The sequence below is a fragment of the Ananas comosus genome, linkage group 1 (genome assembly GCF_001540865.1).
Source record: "Ananas comosus cultivar F153 linkage group 1, ASM154086v1, whole genome shotgun sequence".
In the NCBI taxonomy this organism is placed as follows: domain Eukaryota; kingdom Viridiplantae; phylum Streptophyta; class Magnoliopsida; order Poales; family Bromeliaceae; genus Ananas; species Ananas comosus.
In genome coordinates this window covers 4,608,980-4,625,114 of record NC_033621.1, presented here as the reverse complement: position 1 = coordinate 4,625,114, position 16,135 = coordinate 4,608,980, and the positions used below count along the sequence as shown (strand labels likewise).

Here is a 16,135-nt window from a genome sequence, read left to right as displayed (position 1 = left end):
CTAAGAAAAGAAGAAAGAACTGAGTCCTCTAAAGAATCTATGTAGAAATATCATGAGGTCAAATTAAATCTATTATTTGATATAAAATAATTATAAAACTATTAAAATAGAGAGCAAAATGGATCCGAGTTGGTGGAACTCCCGTCATGATCCGTCATAAATGGAGCGGTAAGTGGGAGCAAAACATATAAGAAAATATAGCCTTTCCCGAATCCATCTCGACTATCCTTATCCGCCAACTAAATGGAGCGGAAGGCGACCTTTTCTTCCTTCAATCTATTTCGATCCGTAAAAAATTTGCCAAGAATATGCTCCTGCTCTGATCCGCCCCAAATAGAATAATAAGTGAAAGCTAAAAGTAAAATAAAAAATAATTCCCCACGAATTCGTCTCATTTCGATAAAAAATGAAGCGAAATAAGAAATGAATCGAAAGGTGGGAGAATCCTCCATCTTCCGGATCAGCCCCATTTGTATTCCTAAAAACCGCTATATAAGCACTCAATCGCCCATCTCGTCCCCTCCCAACGATCCAATCATAAACACATCTCCACCGTCCGATCTCTGAAGCACGCAGAGAAGAGGACAAAGACCCCCTGCCTCTCTCTCTTCCCTCTTTACCTGCACCGGATGTATGAATACTCTTCATACACTACAGAGTATTTATGATTTTATATCATCAATCAAAATTTTATTCAATAGATCTCATATGGCCAAATTAGATATTTTAATATTTATTATCTCCATTTAAATATATTTCTAAAGACCCTTGTAAAAATTTTCTGGCATGATTATAAGTTTGGAGTTTAATTTTTTTGCTCCTTTAAAGATCAATATTGCTATCTGTAATTTGATAGTATAGTATATTTTTCTTATAAAATAATTTATTTTATTCAAAAGAAAGAATTAAAGGCGGAATTTAGCATTCAACTTTAAACATTTAATCAAACGTACAAATTTTTTAAATAAATTAAAGAAATATACTGAATAAGATATTTATGTATCCAAACAAGGCCTGAAAGTTAATGATCGAGAGAGAATGCTTTGTTTGCAGGAAATCATGTCCAACATATATAAATTTTATAACAAAAGTTTTTTAAATTTTATGAATAAATCTAAAAAAATTGAAATTTGATTTTGAAGTGCTTGTCCGGATTCGAATTTAAAACTTTATTAAGGTTTGATATCATGTTAAACAAAAGACCGATCAGTAGCAATAATTTAAAAATAGTCTAATAAATAGAGAGAAGTTTCAAATCGCAGCTCTATTTAAAGTTTACTTCCTAGACTTATCAAAATGCCTCAAATTGAGTCGTTAAGAGAAGCGTCGAATGTATAATATTAAAGGGTTAATTTTATACAGATCTCTACAAATATAATGAATTGCAAATATATTTCTATAAAGTTTAACTTTCGTATGTTGTCCATACAAAAATTCTAATACAAAATTATGAAAAAGGTCGAAGGGTATTTTAATCAGTTTGTTGAAAATTCGGACAGAATATGTAAAATCGAAAAAGACAGTCCGATTTTGTAAAAATTCAAAACTGGTGGATTTGCTATGCAAATTCACCATGTTTTTACCCTTTTCTTTGTTTAACACTAGTAATAAAGGATTTTATTTAAAGTGTGGTGTATGGAATGTACTTGTACACCCAACCCAGGCACAATAATCTCTCTTCCTATTCCTGGCTCTCTCTTTATATAAAAGACACACCTTTTTGTTTAACTCTTCTCCCCACCATTATTCTCACTCTCTCTCCCCCTCCCCATTTAAACCCCCAAAAAAATCCCCTGCTCCTCTCCCCAAATACCCCCCCTCACTCACTCCACTCCCCCCCAAATTTGTTCATTTTTTTGGGGTTAAATCCAGTAAAAAAGCTTCCTTTTTCATCATCTTCTTCTTCTTCTTCTTCCTCTTCTTCTTTTTCCACTTTTTAGTCGATTTAATCAAGCTTTTAGCTTCTGGGTCCTCTCCGGAAACATCTATTTAGTGCATGTGAAGTGGAAGATCCATCCATGGAGCTGATTTTTCTGCTGGTTCTGGGGATCCTTTCCGTGGTTAATGGCGATGAAGGTGCGTTTCTTCTTTCTTTCTTTTTTTTTTTTTGCCCTTTTCTCTCTCTATCTCCTTTTCAATTGTTTTTTTTTTTTATGATTTAGCACCCAAAATATTATTATTATGTTTTCACTACTTTTTTTTTTTTTTTGCGCACCTCAACTTGGTTAAGTGTTTAGTGTGAAAGCCCTCTCTTTCCTTACTCTCTTGAAAGAAAGAATCACTCTATTTTTCTTTCCGTGTAAGTAAAAATGCATGGGGACTCCCTCAACTATAAGCCATTTTGAAATAGATTACTCATCAATTTTTTTTCTTTTTAATTGAGGCCACCTCAGCTCCCAAACTTTCTTATTTGAGTTTTTATAATTTTATTAGTTATTAATCATTAATTGATAGGGTCTTAATTATTTTTTTTTTTAAAGTAAAAGTTTAAGAGACTATTTCAAAATAGTCTATAGTTGAGGGGTTTTTGTAAACATTTTTTTAATATTTNTATATAATATGCTAATGGAGTAAGGGGGTAGATGTGTGAGTTTGGTTATATTTATTAGACCTGATATTTATTGCTTACTAATTTCTACTAATAGTTTATAACGTAAAAGTGTATGGAGAACATAATCAACTTTATTTATTTAATTTTCTTTTGATTTACACCCTTTTTTAATTAGCTGTAATCACTTGATTAATTCAGTTTCTTTAGCTATATTGTGGTTAAAACTATTAAATTTGATTAAATTATTAAAAAAATTGAAAAAAAAAGTTTTAATTGTTTTGGTTTAATTACTTAATTTTTTTTTAGGAAAGCAAACGTGTAAGAGATGTCAAATTTTTTAAAAAAAGTTTAGGGGCCTGTTTCATAATAGCATAAAGTTGAGAGGGTCTCCATACGTTTTTGTCTAGTTCATAATTACGAAAATGCCATTCTTTTATTTTTTTTATAAAAATATTGTGGAGTTTATTCTAGTGATTTCCGTGTGTTCTGGAACTTCACTTATGTAGTCCTACATCTTCGCTTTGTTGGAGAGTTCTTAATCCATCATTACTTTTAATATTAAAATTTTAATTTTTTTTAAATTATCGTTTATTTTATGAAAATGTGAATCAAGAAGGATTCGAATTTGGGACCTTGGGTGTCAACCACCAAGTCCTTTGCCATTTGCGCTAGGGACGGTCTGTAAGAATTATAATTATTGAATTGAAATAAAACTGACATATGACAGCGGATCGTAGTTTCTAAACGATGCGTTGGGTCATTGGAAGGGTCGTTGGAAAGCTCCTCGTTTTTCCAATGATGTTTCGTTGAAGAATCTCCGATCTGCTGCTAGGTATTAATTCTACTTTTATCCAAGAATTATAATTCTTCTCTCTTGGGTTTTAAATTCTTTTGGATTCTAGTATTAAAAATTAAAAATATCCGAGAAACTTTTGGGTGGAGACGAATTTAACACGTGGCTCTGATGAAACGTCGTTAAGAATAAGTGGAGGACCCTTTGCGTACGTTATTGGGTGTGCAATATTTGCCATTACTTAAGCACATTAGGGTTTTGGGTTTTACCCAGCAATCTCAATGCTTACGGATATCCAAAATTTTATTTGAATTTAAATTCAAATGGAGTGAGTTTATCTGATATTAAATGGATGTAGTTTCGGATATAGACATTAGAAATGAAAATCTAGCAGATTTGGCCTTGAAATATGGATTTAGATTGTACTCCAATCCTAACCCGAACTCAATTCGAATCCAAAATTATTTTTTATTATATATATATATATATATATATATATATATATTTGATATTATATTTGAATTTATATTTTTAAAATATAGATTTAATGTAATATATTTCGAAATATTGTAAAGAAAAAAATTGTTTCGGTTCGTGCTTGGGTTTGAATTTTGAATTTTTGGTTAGTTTGGGGTTTGAGTATGAATTTTTAAAATCCGTCGTATTCGGATTCAAATTCGGATTTCGTATTTGGTAGTCGGATTCGAGTTTTAAAATTTTGCTTCGAATCTGACCCGTTGATATCCCTAAGATTTACCTCTGTTTCCTGTGCGTGTGCACTCACTGGTCACTAACGTCGATTTTACTAGCCGTTATCTTCCTATTTAAATTTTGGTGAAACTGTCTGGGGAACCCCTCAAGTATAATCGGTTCTGAAACGGCCCCATGACTTTTAAATTTTTTTTCTAAATTAAGTAATTTACTTAGTTAACTTAAATTTTTTTTAAAATTTATTGCTGATTTTATTGAATGTAAAATCTCTAATCAATTTGTAGCAAGTAATATTGAAATAATAGTAAATTTAGTAGAATTTAAGATTAACTAATTAATATAACATAGACAAAAAATCCAAAATAAAGTTGAGGGACTATTACATAATGGCTTTTATTGGAAGAAGTTTTTATTAAAGCAGTTATTAATTTAGATAGAGACAGTAATATTTTAATCAAAAGAAGTTATATATGTATAATAATAATATTTTATATTCTTACCTTAATAATTTTTTTTTGTAAAATAAAATTCGTTTCTTTTGGTTCCTCTACACCACGTGCATGATGACGTGGAACGCAAATTGCAAGTACTCTCATTTGATGGTTAGTAACTCGTCCGAGTTGACTCACCTGATTTGTATTTTGACTAACGGTCCCACAACGGGTCCCACCTCCTTTCAAAAAATATTACTATCTCGCCCTTATTGGACCAATTTGAAACGACCCTAAAGTATAGGGTTTAAATAGAAGCAAAATTTTATGTAAAAGGAATAATTGAGCCACGGATAGCTAAGGGCCCTCAATTTTCTTTTTACAAATAATCATAATAAATTTATAATTGTAAAATAGTTCTTTTCTTATCACGTGAGCATTTAGATTGTATTTTTATGTTGAACACGATGATTCAATCATCATATTTCTTTTTATATTTTTTAACGTCTCTAGATTAAAAAGCGAGATTAGAATGTGGATATGAACATGGCGTTTGAATTATCATGTTTAACTTAAAAATGCTAATATGGCACTCGCGTCGCAAAGAGAGGGTTGTAATATACAAGTATAAATTTATTAAAATTATTTGTAAATTTTTTTTTTTGAGAGGGCTAAATGCAAAAATAACTCTAGCTAAAAAAAAAATTAATCTATTGGGTGTATTTTATAAAATTTAAAATATTTATGTAAAACCTTATAATTTTGATTATATATATAGAATTAGGCTAATATAGTATTAATAGCACCTAGTATTGGTGCTACCAAGTTTTTGGCCATTGGATTAAGAGATGTGCGGTTAGGATGATGTGGGCTTGCTAGTGTTGAGTAGGTGGTTGGTTGAATAATATGATCTAACGGGTGAAAATGATCAAAATGGTAGATCTAACGGCGAAAAATTTGGTAGCACCAAGTGTTTCGTGTTATTAATAGCATAGTAGCCGAACTCATATATATATATAGACCTAGGCTGGAATACTATCAATAGTATCAAGCGTTTGGTGCTATCAGGTTTTCGGTCTTTAGATTAAAAAACGTACGGTTAAGATGATGTGGGCCCCCTAGGGTTAAGTGAGTTATTGGTTTATTAGTATAATCTAATGGGTGAAAATAGTCAAAGGATTAAATCTAACGGCGAAAAATTTGATAGCACCAAATACTTGGTGCTATCGATAGTATCTCAACCAGACTCACTCTCTCTCTCTCTCTCTCTCTCTCTCTCTCTCTATATATATATATATATATATACTTTTCTTATTAATCAAACAAAATAGATCTGAAAATATTAATTAAAAAATAAAACGGGTGTACGGATGCACCAGGTGCGGCCGATAATTTCTCCCAACTCCGTAGAATCAAATTAATTGGGATTGAGATCGAGATCTGTGTACAGTTGAGGCCCCACCTGGTGAGGGTGACCGCATAAACCACTTTATATGCGGGACCCGTCGGATCGTCGATTTCTTTTCGTGTGTAAAAATGAGCGGCGGATCATTTGAACGTACTGCGGATTCCCGCCTGGTCGCATAGGGAAATGTATAGGTACGTCGTCTCCGTGCGGACCCCTCGCTTGGTACGAACATGCGCGCCGTACCAGCATGTCTCCGGCCGCCGTGTTGCGCGACAGCTGGCGCTGTTTCGCTGTTCCGTAGGGACAGCCTTGTGTAATATTTAATTTAATTTAGTCCTCCAACTATGACTAGTGTGGCATTTTAGTCCTCCAAATTTAGACGGTTGTAGTTTCTGGCTCGATACTTTTACTAGGGTTAACTGCATACAGCTCTTTGTAGACATATCGAATAGTAGATATATATATTCCTACAAAGTTTAACTTTTTATTTTTATCCCTGCAAAAGTTTTCACGTTTTCAAATATACCCATGCCGTTAGGATCCGTTAGAAGAATGTAGTTAAGCATAAGTAAAATGTTTAACCTTGGTTAGCGACTGAGTTAAATTGATGTTTTTATCCTTCTTATATTATTGGATAAAATACTTTTTTGGAAGGACATTTCTTCATAATTCTAACAGTTGGGCTTTTGGAGGGATATATTTATAAGGACAAAAATGTCATTTCACTCATCTGCTGTTAAAAAATAAACAGTGCTCTAATGTTAACAAACTAGAGGGGCAAATATAAATATCACTGGACTTTTGCAGGGATAAAAATAAAAAGTTTAACTTTGTAGGGATATATTTGCCATTCTATAGGTTTACAGGGGAGCTGTATGCAATTAATCTTTTTTTTGTACATCTAATTTAGCTATCTAAATGTTTATGTATGGCTAATGTGGAAGTGATGTAGCAGAATCGGGATTGATGACTCGATAATGATTAAAATGTCATATCACTTTCAAACTAATTGGATTGTGGGATTTGATTGGAATAATTATAAAGTTTCAGTAAAAAATTGTAACAAATGAAAGTTTTGAGAATCGAAGTGCCACACACCTCATAGTTTCAAGACCAAAAGTGTAATTTAGCCTTTGAATTTTAAGGAGCAATGCTACTGATACACCCTAATGTAGAGTGTATATCTTACACTCTCTTCATCTAAAGATCATTATTTTCTACTTATCGTATCAACTTTATTATTTTTTTTAATGGACTTTTTGGGAATCTTAGGTTGGGGGTGTAAGATCTACGCCCCCTTTTGGGGTGTACAAGTAGAATTTTTCAATTTTAAATGAGAAAAAAGTACAAACACTCCCTGAACTTTAGCTCGTTTGCAATTGACGTTTGAAGTTTCAATTTTAGCGATTAGACCTTTTCGCACTTCATCAAAATAGTTCACTAAGTCTCTCTTCTTAATCGAAGTTATTAACTATGCATTCATTTTGGTCGCATGTGATAATTTTATATATTCCTTCAGATGTGAAGGAATATATATATTTTTTCTCTTCCCAAGTTCAATAATTAAGCATGAGGATTGAAAAATTGGATAAACCTGCCTTCAATTTTTGTTGCTTCTTTTATATATTAGAAAAGAAAAAATAATTTATTAAATATTTTGAATTTTAATAAGATTGTATACAAGACATATGACCAAAACTGTTGTATAATTTATAATTCTAATTGAAGAGAGGGGCCTATCGAACTATTTAATAAATTTTAGGTGGTTTAGTTGCCAAAATTGAAAGTTCAGGCATCTATTTGCGAAAGAGCTGAAGTTTAGGAGGTTTTTGTATATTTTTTTCCTTTTTAAATTAAATTAAATTTAGAAAAAAAAGTGCGAAAACTTCTTGAACTTTTGCATATTTGCAACTGGCGCCGAAACTTTCGATTGTTGGCGAGTGGACCTTCTAAATTTTATTAAATACTTTACTAGGCCGCCCTCTTTTGTGAAATTATTTATTACATAGTTATTTTGGTCGCATGTCTTGCATATAATTTTGTAAAGATTTGAAAATACAAAGAAATCTATTCTTCGTATTCCAACAAATGAAAAAACAATAAAAATTGAAGAGTGATTCACTATATTCTTCAATCTTAATGCTTGATTATCATAATTCAAAGAGAAAATTAAATTATTTTTTTGTCTTTTAAATTTTACAAGATTATGTGCAAAATGTGTGATCAAAATAGCTGTGTAATTGGTTATTGCAAATTAGGACAAGGACTATTGAACTATTTGATCAAGCATGGGGGTCTAACTGTCAAAACTAAACATTCAGAAGCCAAGTTCATGGGGTCTTTGCACATTTTTCCTATTAAACTTGGAGTTTAAATTGGTAAAAATGTGCTGTGACACCCTCAACTAGAGGCGATAATGAAATATGCCCCTCAACTTAAACCCTTTTTACTGATATTTTCTTAATTTTTAATTTTTTTTTAAATTTGGGTTATTCTTAGTTGAGTTTAAAATTTTCTTAGCACTATTTGCTATTAGTGGTAGCTCTTTTAGTTTTATTTGCTAATAGGTGATCAAAATCATTAAATTTGATCACCGGATAAAATTGATAAAAATTTTGAATTTAATTGATTTAAATTATTAGTTTTAAAAGGTCACTAAGATTGAAGGGGGTATCAATCAAATGAAATAAAGTTGTTGCACCTGTCTCAAAATCGCCTATATTTTAATTTTCAGGTGTTCTCCATACATTTCTACCTTTATTTTGTTTTATTTATTTATTTTTTTGTGTGGTTTGGATTTGGTTTTCTGAGAATCAGTATTTGTTTGAGATTTTACTACAAACTGGTTTTTAACCAGTTCAGTTTGAATTTTCGCTCCAAACCTAATTTAACTGTGGTGCTGACGCGCGCCGTCTGCCTCGCTGCAGGTGCATACATCGGCGTGAATGTTGGCACGGCACTGTCGTCAATGCCATCGCCGACGCAGGTGGTGGCACTGCTGAAGTCGCAGCAGATCCACTACGTACGCCTTTATGATGTCGACCCCGCCATGCTGGCCGCCCTCGCCAACTCCGGCATCCGTGTCGTCGTCTCCGTCCCCAACGAGCAGCTCCTCGCCGTGGGCCAGTCCAATGCCACCGCGGCCAACTGGGTTGCCCGTAACGTCGCCGCCCACTTCCCTGCCGTCAACATCTCTGCCATCGCTGTCGGCTCCGAGGTCCTCTCCGCCCTTCCGAATGCTGCCCCGCTCCTTATCCCTGCCCTCCGCTACATCCACTCCGCTCTCGTCGCCGCCAATCTCGACCGCTACATCAAGGTCTCCACCCCGCACTCCTCGTCCATCATCCTCGATTCCTTCCCACCCTCTCAGGCCTTCTTCAACCGCACCCTCGACCCCGTCCTCGTCCCCCTCCTCAAGTTCCTACAGTCCACCGACTCCTATCTCATGCTCAACGTCTACCCCTACTACGACTACATGCAGTCCAACGGCGTCATCCCCCTCGACTATGCCCTCTTCCGCCCCCTCCCCCCCAATAAGGAGGCCGTCGACGCCAACACCCTCCTCCACTACACCAATGTGTTTGACGCGGTTGTCGACGCCGCCTACTTCGCCATGGCCTATTTGAATGTCACGAACTTGCCTGTCGTCGTGCTCGAGTCCGGGTGGCCCCACAAGGGCGACCCATCCACCGAGCCCGACGCTACCCCTGACAACGCTGACACCTACAACAGCAACCTCATCCGGCACGTGCTCAACAGCACCGGCACGCCGAAGCACCCTGGAGTGCCCGTGCCCACATACATCTATGAGCTTTACGATGAGGACCAGCGCCCTGGGGCCACGTCGGAGAGGTACTGGGGGCTGTTCGACGCGAGCGGTGTGCCTGCGTACACACTACACCTAACTGGGTCGGGTGTGCTGCTGGCAAACGACACGACAAACCAGACGTACTGCATTGCGCGGGACGGTGCAGATGCCAAGATGCTGCAGGCCGCGCTCGACTGGGCATGCGGACCCGGGAAGGTGGACTGCTCTGCAATGATGCAGGGGCAGCCGTGTTACGACCCCGACACAGTTGAATCCCATGCGACCTACGCGTTCAACGCATACTATCACGGGATGGGTATGGGTTCGGGCACCTGCTACTTCAACGGGGTTGCGGCCATAACCACCACTGACCCAAGTAAGGCTTATATGAGATGATTTCGAAATATACTATCTCTTTTTTTTAACCGAGATTGCTGTAGTCTCATTGTCAAATTGCTTGAATTTGTTGAATCCGTATAAACCAAAATGTTGGTGGTTTTCTTTTCGCAGGTCATGGTGCTTGCATATTTGCTGGAAGGTATGTGCTCTGTCTCATTCATTAGAGTACAAATCCTTCTACTCTGATGGATTATTAAGTAATATGTGTTAAAACCCTAATCAAGAAATAAAAAAACGATCTGAAACTTTGTGTAAGCATTCATAATAATTTAAAATATATAGGCAGCATGAAGATTGTTCATAAATCTCTATGCAGTCGAAATTCTAACATGTGAAAATACTAATTTCACATGAAATTTTACATAGAAGCAGCTCCTGTTAAGTTTACTACTACTTTTTTAAGTTTGTGCAATTGAAATTGTTAGTTGATGCAATCCTTCCAGTATAAACACTATCATATTAACTTAGCTAACTAAACTCATAGCTATTTCTGGTTCTTTTGCTGTTTTAATGTGCAGTGGCGGAAAGAACGGCACAATGTTGAACGGCACATCGTTGGCTCCTTCCTCCAATTCCACAGCAGCACAATCGGGCTCTCCTCATACTACCTTCGACCCCTCATCGCTTGTTATAATGATGGGGCTGCTACTTCTGAGTATGATCTTCTTGTAGGTTAGGATGTGTCTCTCTCTCTCGCTCTCGCGCGCGCGTGCGCGCCTCTCTTTTGTCTTTCCGGTGTATTGAGAAGTTGTGTTACTTTTGGAAGGAAATTAAATTGGAAATGACATGCCTTAGTGATAGGATGGATGTGCTTAATATTTCTCAATGAAGCAGAGGGCCTTTTGTTGCTATGCACACCCAATTTTGGTCTCTGTATCTTGTGGGTGAAGCGCTCTTTAATTTATTGGAACTGGGGTTTTTTTTATTTCTTTGGTGCTTCAAGAACCAGCAGTGTATGTTGTGCTAAAATGAAGATGCATTCATTTCATTTACTGCCTTTATGTAGTCTCCCTTCAATGTCTCATTTTGTGTAGATTCTTAAGAATTGATAGTTACTTTCGTAAACATCGCCAAATTATCCTTCTCAAAAAACCAAATTTTACTTGATTATAGCTCAATTGAATGCTGTAACTTGTCGGATCGTTGGTACTAATCATTAGTCTCAAAAGTTTTGAGTCGTTAAAAATATGTAACTAATTGACTTAAAGCATACAAACACTTAATGGGTTTCGCTTGTTATTCAGCCTAACTAGCTTCATACCAGTTCGAACGTGAGTCGGTTCAATTTGGCCTTCCTTTATTTCGAATATGATTTGGCCTAACTTGATCTTCTGGTACCGGATAGGATGCTGCCGGATAGGATGCTGATGCTTTTAAACCAGTAGTACTTGTATTATTTGGCTTAAAGACAACAGTAGGGCCTTTTATGGTCATAGTGAAGGTTGTGTAAAAGCACTTTTGGATTAAGTCTCTTGGCCGGTCTAATGCAACTTGTTTTTTTTTTTTTTTTTTTGGGTTTTTTATTTTTTGTTTTTAATCTTCATTGTGCCCAGAACATAATTTTTTTTGTTAAACTATTCACATCTTTGGTTTAATTTAAACTATTCAGCATGTAAAAATAACTCTGTATGGTTGAAACTATCTCAGCATTTAGTTGAGAAGTAGCATTGCAAATATGGGACTAAGGACAACCTTCACATCAATTAAAACAAGAACTCTTCACAATTCTTGCTAATAAAAGCACAATTACACTTAACAGCAATACATAACATTTAGCCTATTCATCACCCACACATTCTTGCGTGTACAATCACAACTAAAGTGTATATACTAATTACAGTGATATCTCATCACCGATCTTACTCCGTCGCAAGTGTTTGGAGTAACTTCGGGATCGGCGGGACGTTGGCCTCCACAACTCGTGGTCCTGAATGCACCAGCAGGCCACCCTGCAAGCCCTTTCAAGCTCCTCCAAATTTGCTTCCCCCTTCAGCTGCTCATCTAGCAAGCAAAGCACATCGCTTTCGTACAATTTAGTCGCAACCAGCAGAGGAAAATACACACATTCTCCATCATCATTCATGTTACTGTTCCGCTTTCCAGAAACTATCTCAAGTAGTAACAATCCGAAGCTATAAACATCGGCTTTCGGAGTGATGGCCGACCCCGCGATCCATTCCGGAGCGAGGTACCCAAAAGTCCCCCTCATGGATGTCAGTACACGGCTGAATTCACGACCGATAAGCTTTGCCATACCAAAATCCGCGACCTTAGGGCAAAGGTTCGTATCGAGAAGTATGTTCTCCGGTTTTATGTCGCAATGTATTATGCACTCCCTACATTTCTCATGCAGATAAGCTAATCCCCGCGCGATCCCGATAGCAATGTTGAATCTCTGATTCCAAGTTAAGGTTTCTGAGCCATCATTTCTTCCGAAGAGATACAAATCTAAAGAACCGTTTGGCATGCAGTCGTAGATGAGAAGTCTTTTATCCGACTCTGAGCAAAACCCGCGAAGCCGGACTAGATTGACGTGTTGGATCATTCCGAGAGTGCTCACTTCCATCCTAAACTGCTTTTCGCCTTGCCTGAAGCCCTCGAGCTTTTTCACGGCCACGACAGTTCCGTCTTGCAGTACTCCTTTGAAGACGGCCCCGAAGCTTCCGCTCCCGAGCTTCTGCGAGAAGCCCGAAGTCGCCCTCTTTATAGTTCGGTAATCAAACAGCAGCAAGGAACCACTGATTTGCTTTCCAGTTCCTACTGCTTTCCTTTTGCGGAAAGCACATGCTAACAAAATGCAAGCAATAACAGCAAATGCGGCAATTGTGAGAACTACAACTACTATCTTATACATCTTCCATTCCTCTTTCGGCCTTCGCAGCTCGGAAGCAGCGAGCCGAATATAGAGAGTTGCACTATTGCTTTTCGCAGTAGCGGAAAATCTCTTTAAGTTCAAAAGATCTCCAAACCACAGCACACAACCACTATTGAAAGAGTATGCAGTGCAAGAACAATTTTTTAAGCAGGTTTGTCCACACTGCTTCGCGCTACGAACGGCTGCGACTAACTGATGAGGATTAGTAGGCATCTGCACACCAAACAACATGTCGAAGTCGTCGTTCTCGTCGCAGCTCAGAGAAGTTCTTCGTGAACATCCAGAAGAGGCGCCACCGGAGTTCCACTCTTCGAGAAGCCGCGGCTTGAAGCCCCGTAGACATTGGCAAAAAGGAGAGGTGGTGCTGCTGCAGCTACTAAAAGGCCCGCATATGCCGTAAACATCACACGGATTCCTTGGAAGAACACCATAAAGGACCCACTGCTTTGTGTTGTTATCCCACTGCGACCTCTTCATTTGGCCATCATAATCCAACATGAAGTTGGTTATCGCCGACTTGTCGCGAACCGCGAAACTGAAGTAGTTAACGTTGGCGTTCGCGACGTAATTGAAGTTGAAGAAGTAATTGGATCTCATCTCGGGGACTCCACTGAAGATTTTCCCATTCCAGACACCTGTGGTGAAGTACTCATGAGTCCTGTTTGAGTAGAGGAAGAATTGGCTGACGCCGCGCGGGTTTATCTCGAAAGAGAAAAGCCCGGGGGAGGGATCATCTGAGCTTCTCCAAGAAGTCAGGAACCGATTTATTCCCGCGAACTTATCATAGCCAAGCTTGGCTCCAGGGAGATAGGTGTTTGTAGGGTGGTCAAAGCTCTGCCAGTATGTTGTTTGGGAGCTTGAATTACCATCTTTTACGACAAGATTTCCGTCGTCGCCGAGCACCGCAATCGCAGCGGAGGAAGCGGACTCGGAGGACCAGATTACGGTCGTGTTGGGTGCTGTTTGGAGAAGGACAAGCTTGCCAGTTGTGGTCAGCTTTAGAAGCGAGGATGAGGGGTTGGAGAGGGGCTTATCTCTGTTTGCTACCCAAGCTGTAGTTCTTACAGAGACTTTCTTGTACCAGATGGCTAAGTAGTATCTGTGCGAGTTACCTGGGGAGAAGAAGCCCAGCTCGAAGTTGCCATATCTGGAGACAAGGGTTTGATCTCCAGAGAGAGTTTGGCCTCTGAAAAGTGTGTCAGTAGCTGCAGCAGAGATATTGAGTTTGGGGAATGAAAAGAGAGAGAAAATTAGGAGGAAAATGAAGTCATGGAGCAGCTTCATGCTGGTACCAGCCATAAGAGAAGTTGTAATGACTTGCAGATTATATATGTGGCTTATAATTTATAGAGCAGCAGCAGCAGCAGCAGCAGCAGCAGAAGCAGTGAACATCTCTTGCTATTAAGACTTGGTCAATTATTTCTGTAACAAGTGCTTTTGAAAGAAGCAGATATCATGTGAAATTATCTTTCCCAGCTACTTTCTGTTTACTGGTCCCGCTTTAAGAAAAGATTCACTGTTCCCAACATGTCTGAGTATTTGTCAGTTTGTTAGATGTAATTTCACATGGAAATATGCATTAATTGAAGATTTGACATTGGTTTCATTGATATTTTCTGTTACTCTTCGAGCGGAATAGCCGTCAAACTGTAAGAAGAGTTTAAGAGATGTAAATAATGCACCTAAGATTCAATGCATACATATTATGTTTCTATTCCTATTAAAGTTAAAGAAAAGATTCAACGCTCCCAACTGCCAACACGTCAAAATATTTATTAGTTTTGTTAGATGTAACTTTCCATAGAAATATGCATTAATTAAAGATGTGGCTGGTTTCATTAATATTTTCTGTTGCTCTTGAGGAGGAGGTAGGTATGCAAACGGATCCGGGTTGGTAGAGCTCCCGCCCCAATCCGTTCCGACGGGGCAGTAAATGAGGGAAAATAAACGGATTCTGGGCGGGAAACGGGGTTACGATCTGAGACGGATTCAGGGTAGGAAACAGAAAAAATTTTGATCATGAATCCGCCCAGACATTCGCCCGAAATTATTTATATTTTGAAACAAATATCTTAAAAATAATATATATTACAAAAAGTTCAAAAATAAATAAAGTTAGTACTCTCATCTAATTTTTTGAAACTTTTGAATTTTATTTGAATTTGTGATTGATAATTTTTATTTTTATAATGATGATTATAATATATATAATATTATTAAAAATTGATTGAATTTAATATTTTTATAAAATATTAATAATATTATAATTTTATAAAAATATTATTGTTGCGGCGGCGGTATGAGGCGCCGGCGGAGGACGGAGTTTACGAGACGTGGGATGAAGATTATGGGATGTATTGTTTAACCCGATCCACTGATCGGGACGGGAGGCGGGCGCGGGCTTTCGCCCCGATCCGCCCCGTTGTGCATTCCTAGGAGGAGGAAACTCTGCCAGTTTTTTTCACATAAAGATTTTTGCAAATATCCTTGTCAAATGCTCCCCACATTGCATTAGAAGTATAAATTTTACTCTTTTTTTTTTGTATTTTTAAGAATCACGTTAATGTGTAATTTGAATTAATTTTTGATTGGACTCTTTTCATTCAATTGGCTACAATTATGACTGATTGGAGATATATTCCTGTATATTAAATTGAGCAATGTTTCAATATTCTGTTTCTAATTTTAGCCCGCTTATTTTTTAAGAAATAAAGGATTAAGATTATGCCATAACAAAACAGATGACCCGCTACGCACAAGCAGTATCGAGTTACAGGTATTGTTGAGAACTACAAAGAGATTTTTTTTGGAAAAAACGAAAGAGCTAATATTAAGAAGTTAAATAACTAATATTGAAAAGTTTTGCCATACTACCCTTGATCGAGAGAGAGGAGAATGCAGTTTTTAATTGGTTTATTTACAATTATAAATTTATACAATTATTACAATTATAAATTTAAATGTATAATTTTAAATTGAGCCAATGTTTCAATACTCATGCTTCTAAAATTTTAACCCGCTTATTATTAAAGAAATAAAGGATTAAGATTTTATGCCATAAAAAAAAATGACCTGCTATCGCACAGCCAGTATCGGTCACAGGTATAGCGAACTAGAGTTTTTAAAAACGATAAAGAGCTAATATTAAAGTTAATAATA

General features: G+C 37.0%; 2 protein-coding genes across 3 annotated transcripts; one reads left to right on the top strand and one right to left on the bottom strand.

Annotated features, from left to right (window-relative positions):
* Positions 1,767-11,102, top strand: LOC109722566 (glucan endo-1,3-beta-glucosidase 3). 2 transcript variants are annotated; one of them, XM_020250661.1, is made up of 4 exons: positions 1,767-2,076; positions 8,822-10,078; positions 10,213-10,240; positions 10,620-11,102. In XM_020250661.1, exons 1-4 carry the CDS (start codon positions 2,019-2,021, stop codon positions 10,771-10,773), a joined length of 1,497 nt encoding a protein of 498 aa, XP_020106250.1. In that variant the 5' UTR covers positions 1,767-2,018; the 3' UTR covers positions 10,774-11,102. The 2 variants fall into 2 exon arrangements, with proteins under 2 accessions (XP_020106250.1, XP_020106255.1); XM_020250666.1 differs by lacking the exon at positions 10,213-10,240.
* LOC109707230 (G-type lectin S-receptor-like serine/threonine-protein kinase At2g19130) lies at positions 11,805-14,668 on the bottom strand. Its single transcript, XM_020228371.1, has one exon. It carries the CDS (start codon positions 14,273-14,275, stop codon positions 11,936-11,938), a length of 2,340 nt encoding a protein of 779 aa, XP_020083960.1. The 5' UTR covers positions 14,276-14,668; the 3' UTR covers positions 11,805-11,935.

Excerpts from the sequence above, each read along its gene's own strand:
- LOC109722566 (XM_020250661.1), top strand. The coding sequence starts at position 2,019 with ATGGAGCTGATTTTTCTGCTGGTTCTGGGGATCCTTTCCGTGGTTAAT. Across the intron at positions 2,077-8,821 it reads CGTGGTTAATGGCGATGAAG|GTGCATACATCGGCGTGAAT; the intron begins GTGCGTTTCTTC and ends GCCTCGCTGCAG. Across the intron at positions 10,241-10,619 it reads GCTTGCATATTTGCTGGAAG|TGGCGGAAAGAACGGCACAA; the intron begins GTATGTGCTCTG and ends TTTAATGTGCAG.
- LOC109707230 (XM_020228371.1), bottom strand. The coding sequence starts at position 14,275 with ATGGCTGGTACCAGCATGAAGCTGCTCCATGACTTCATTTTCCTCCTA.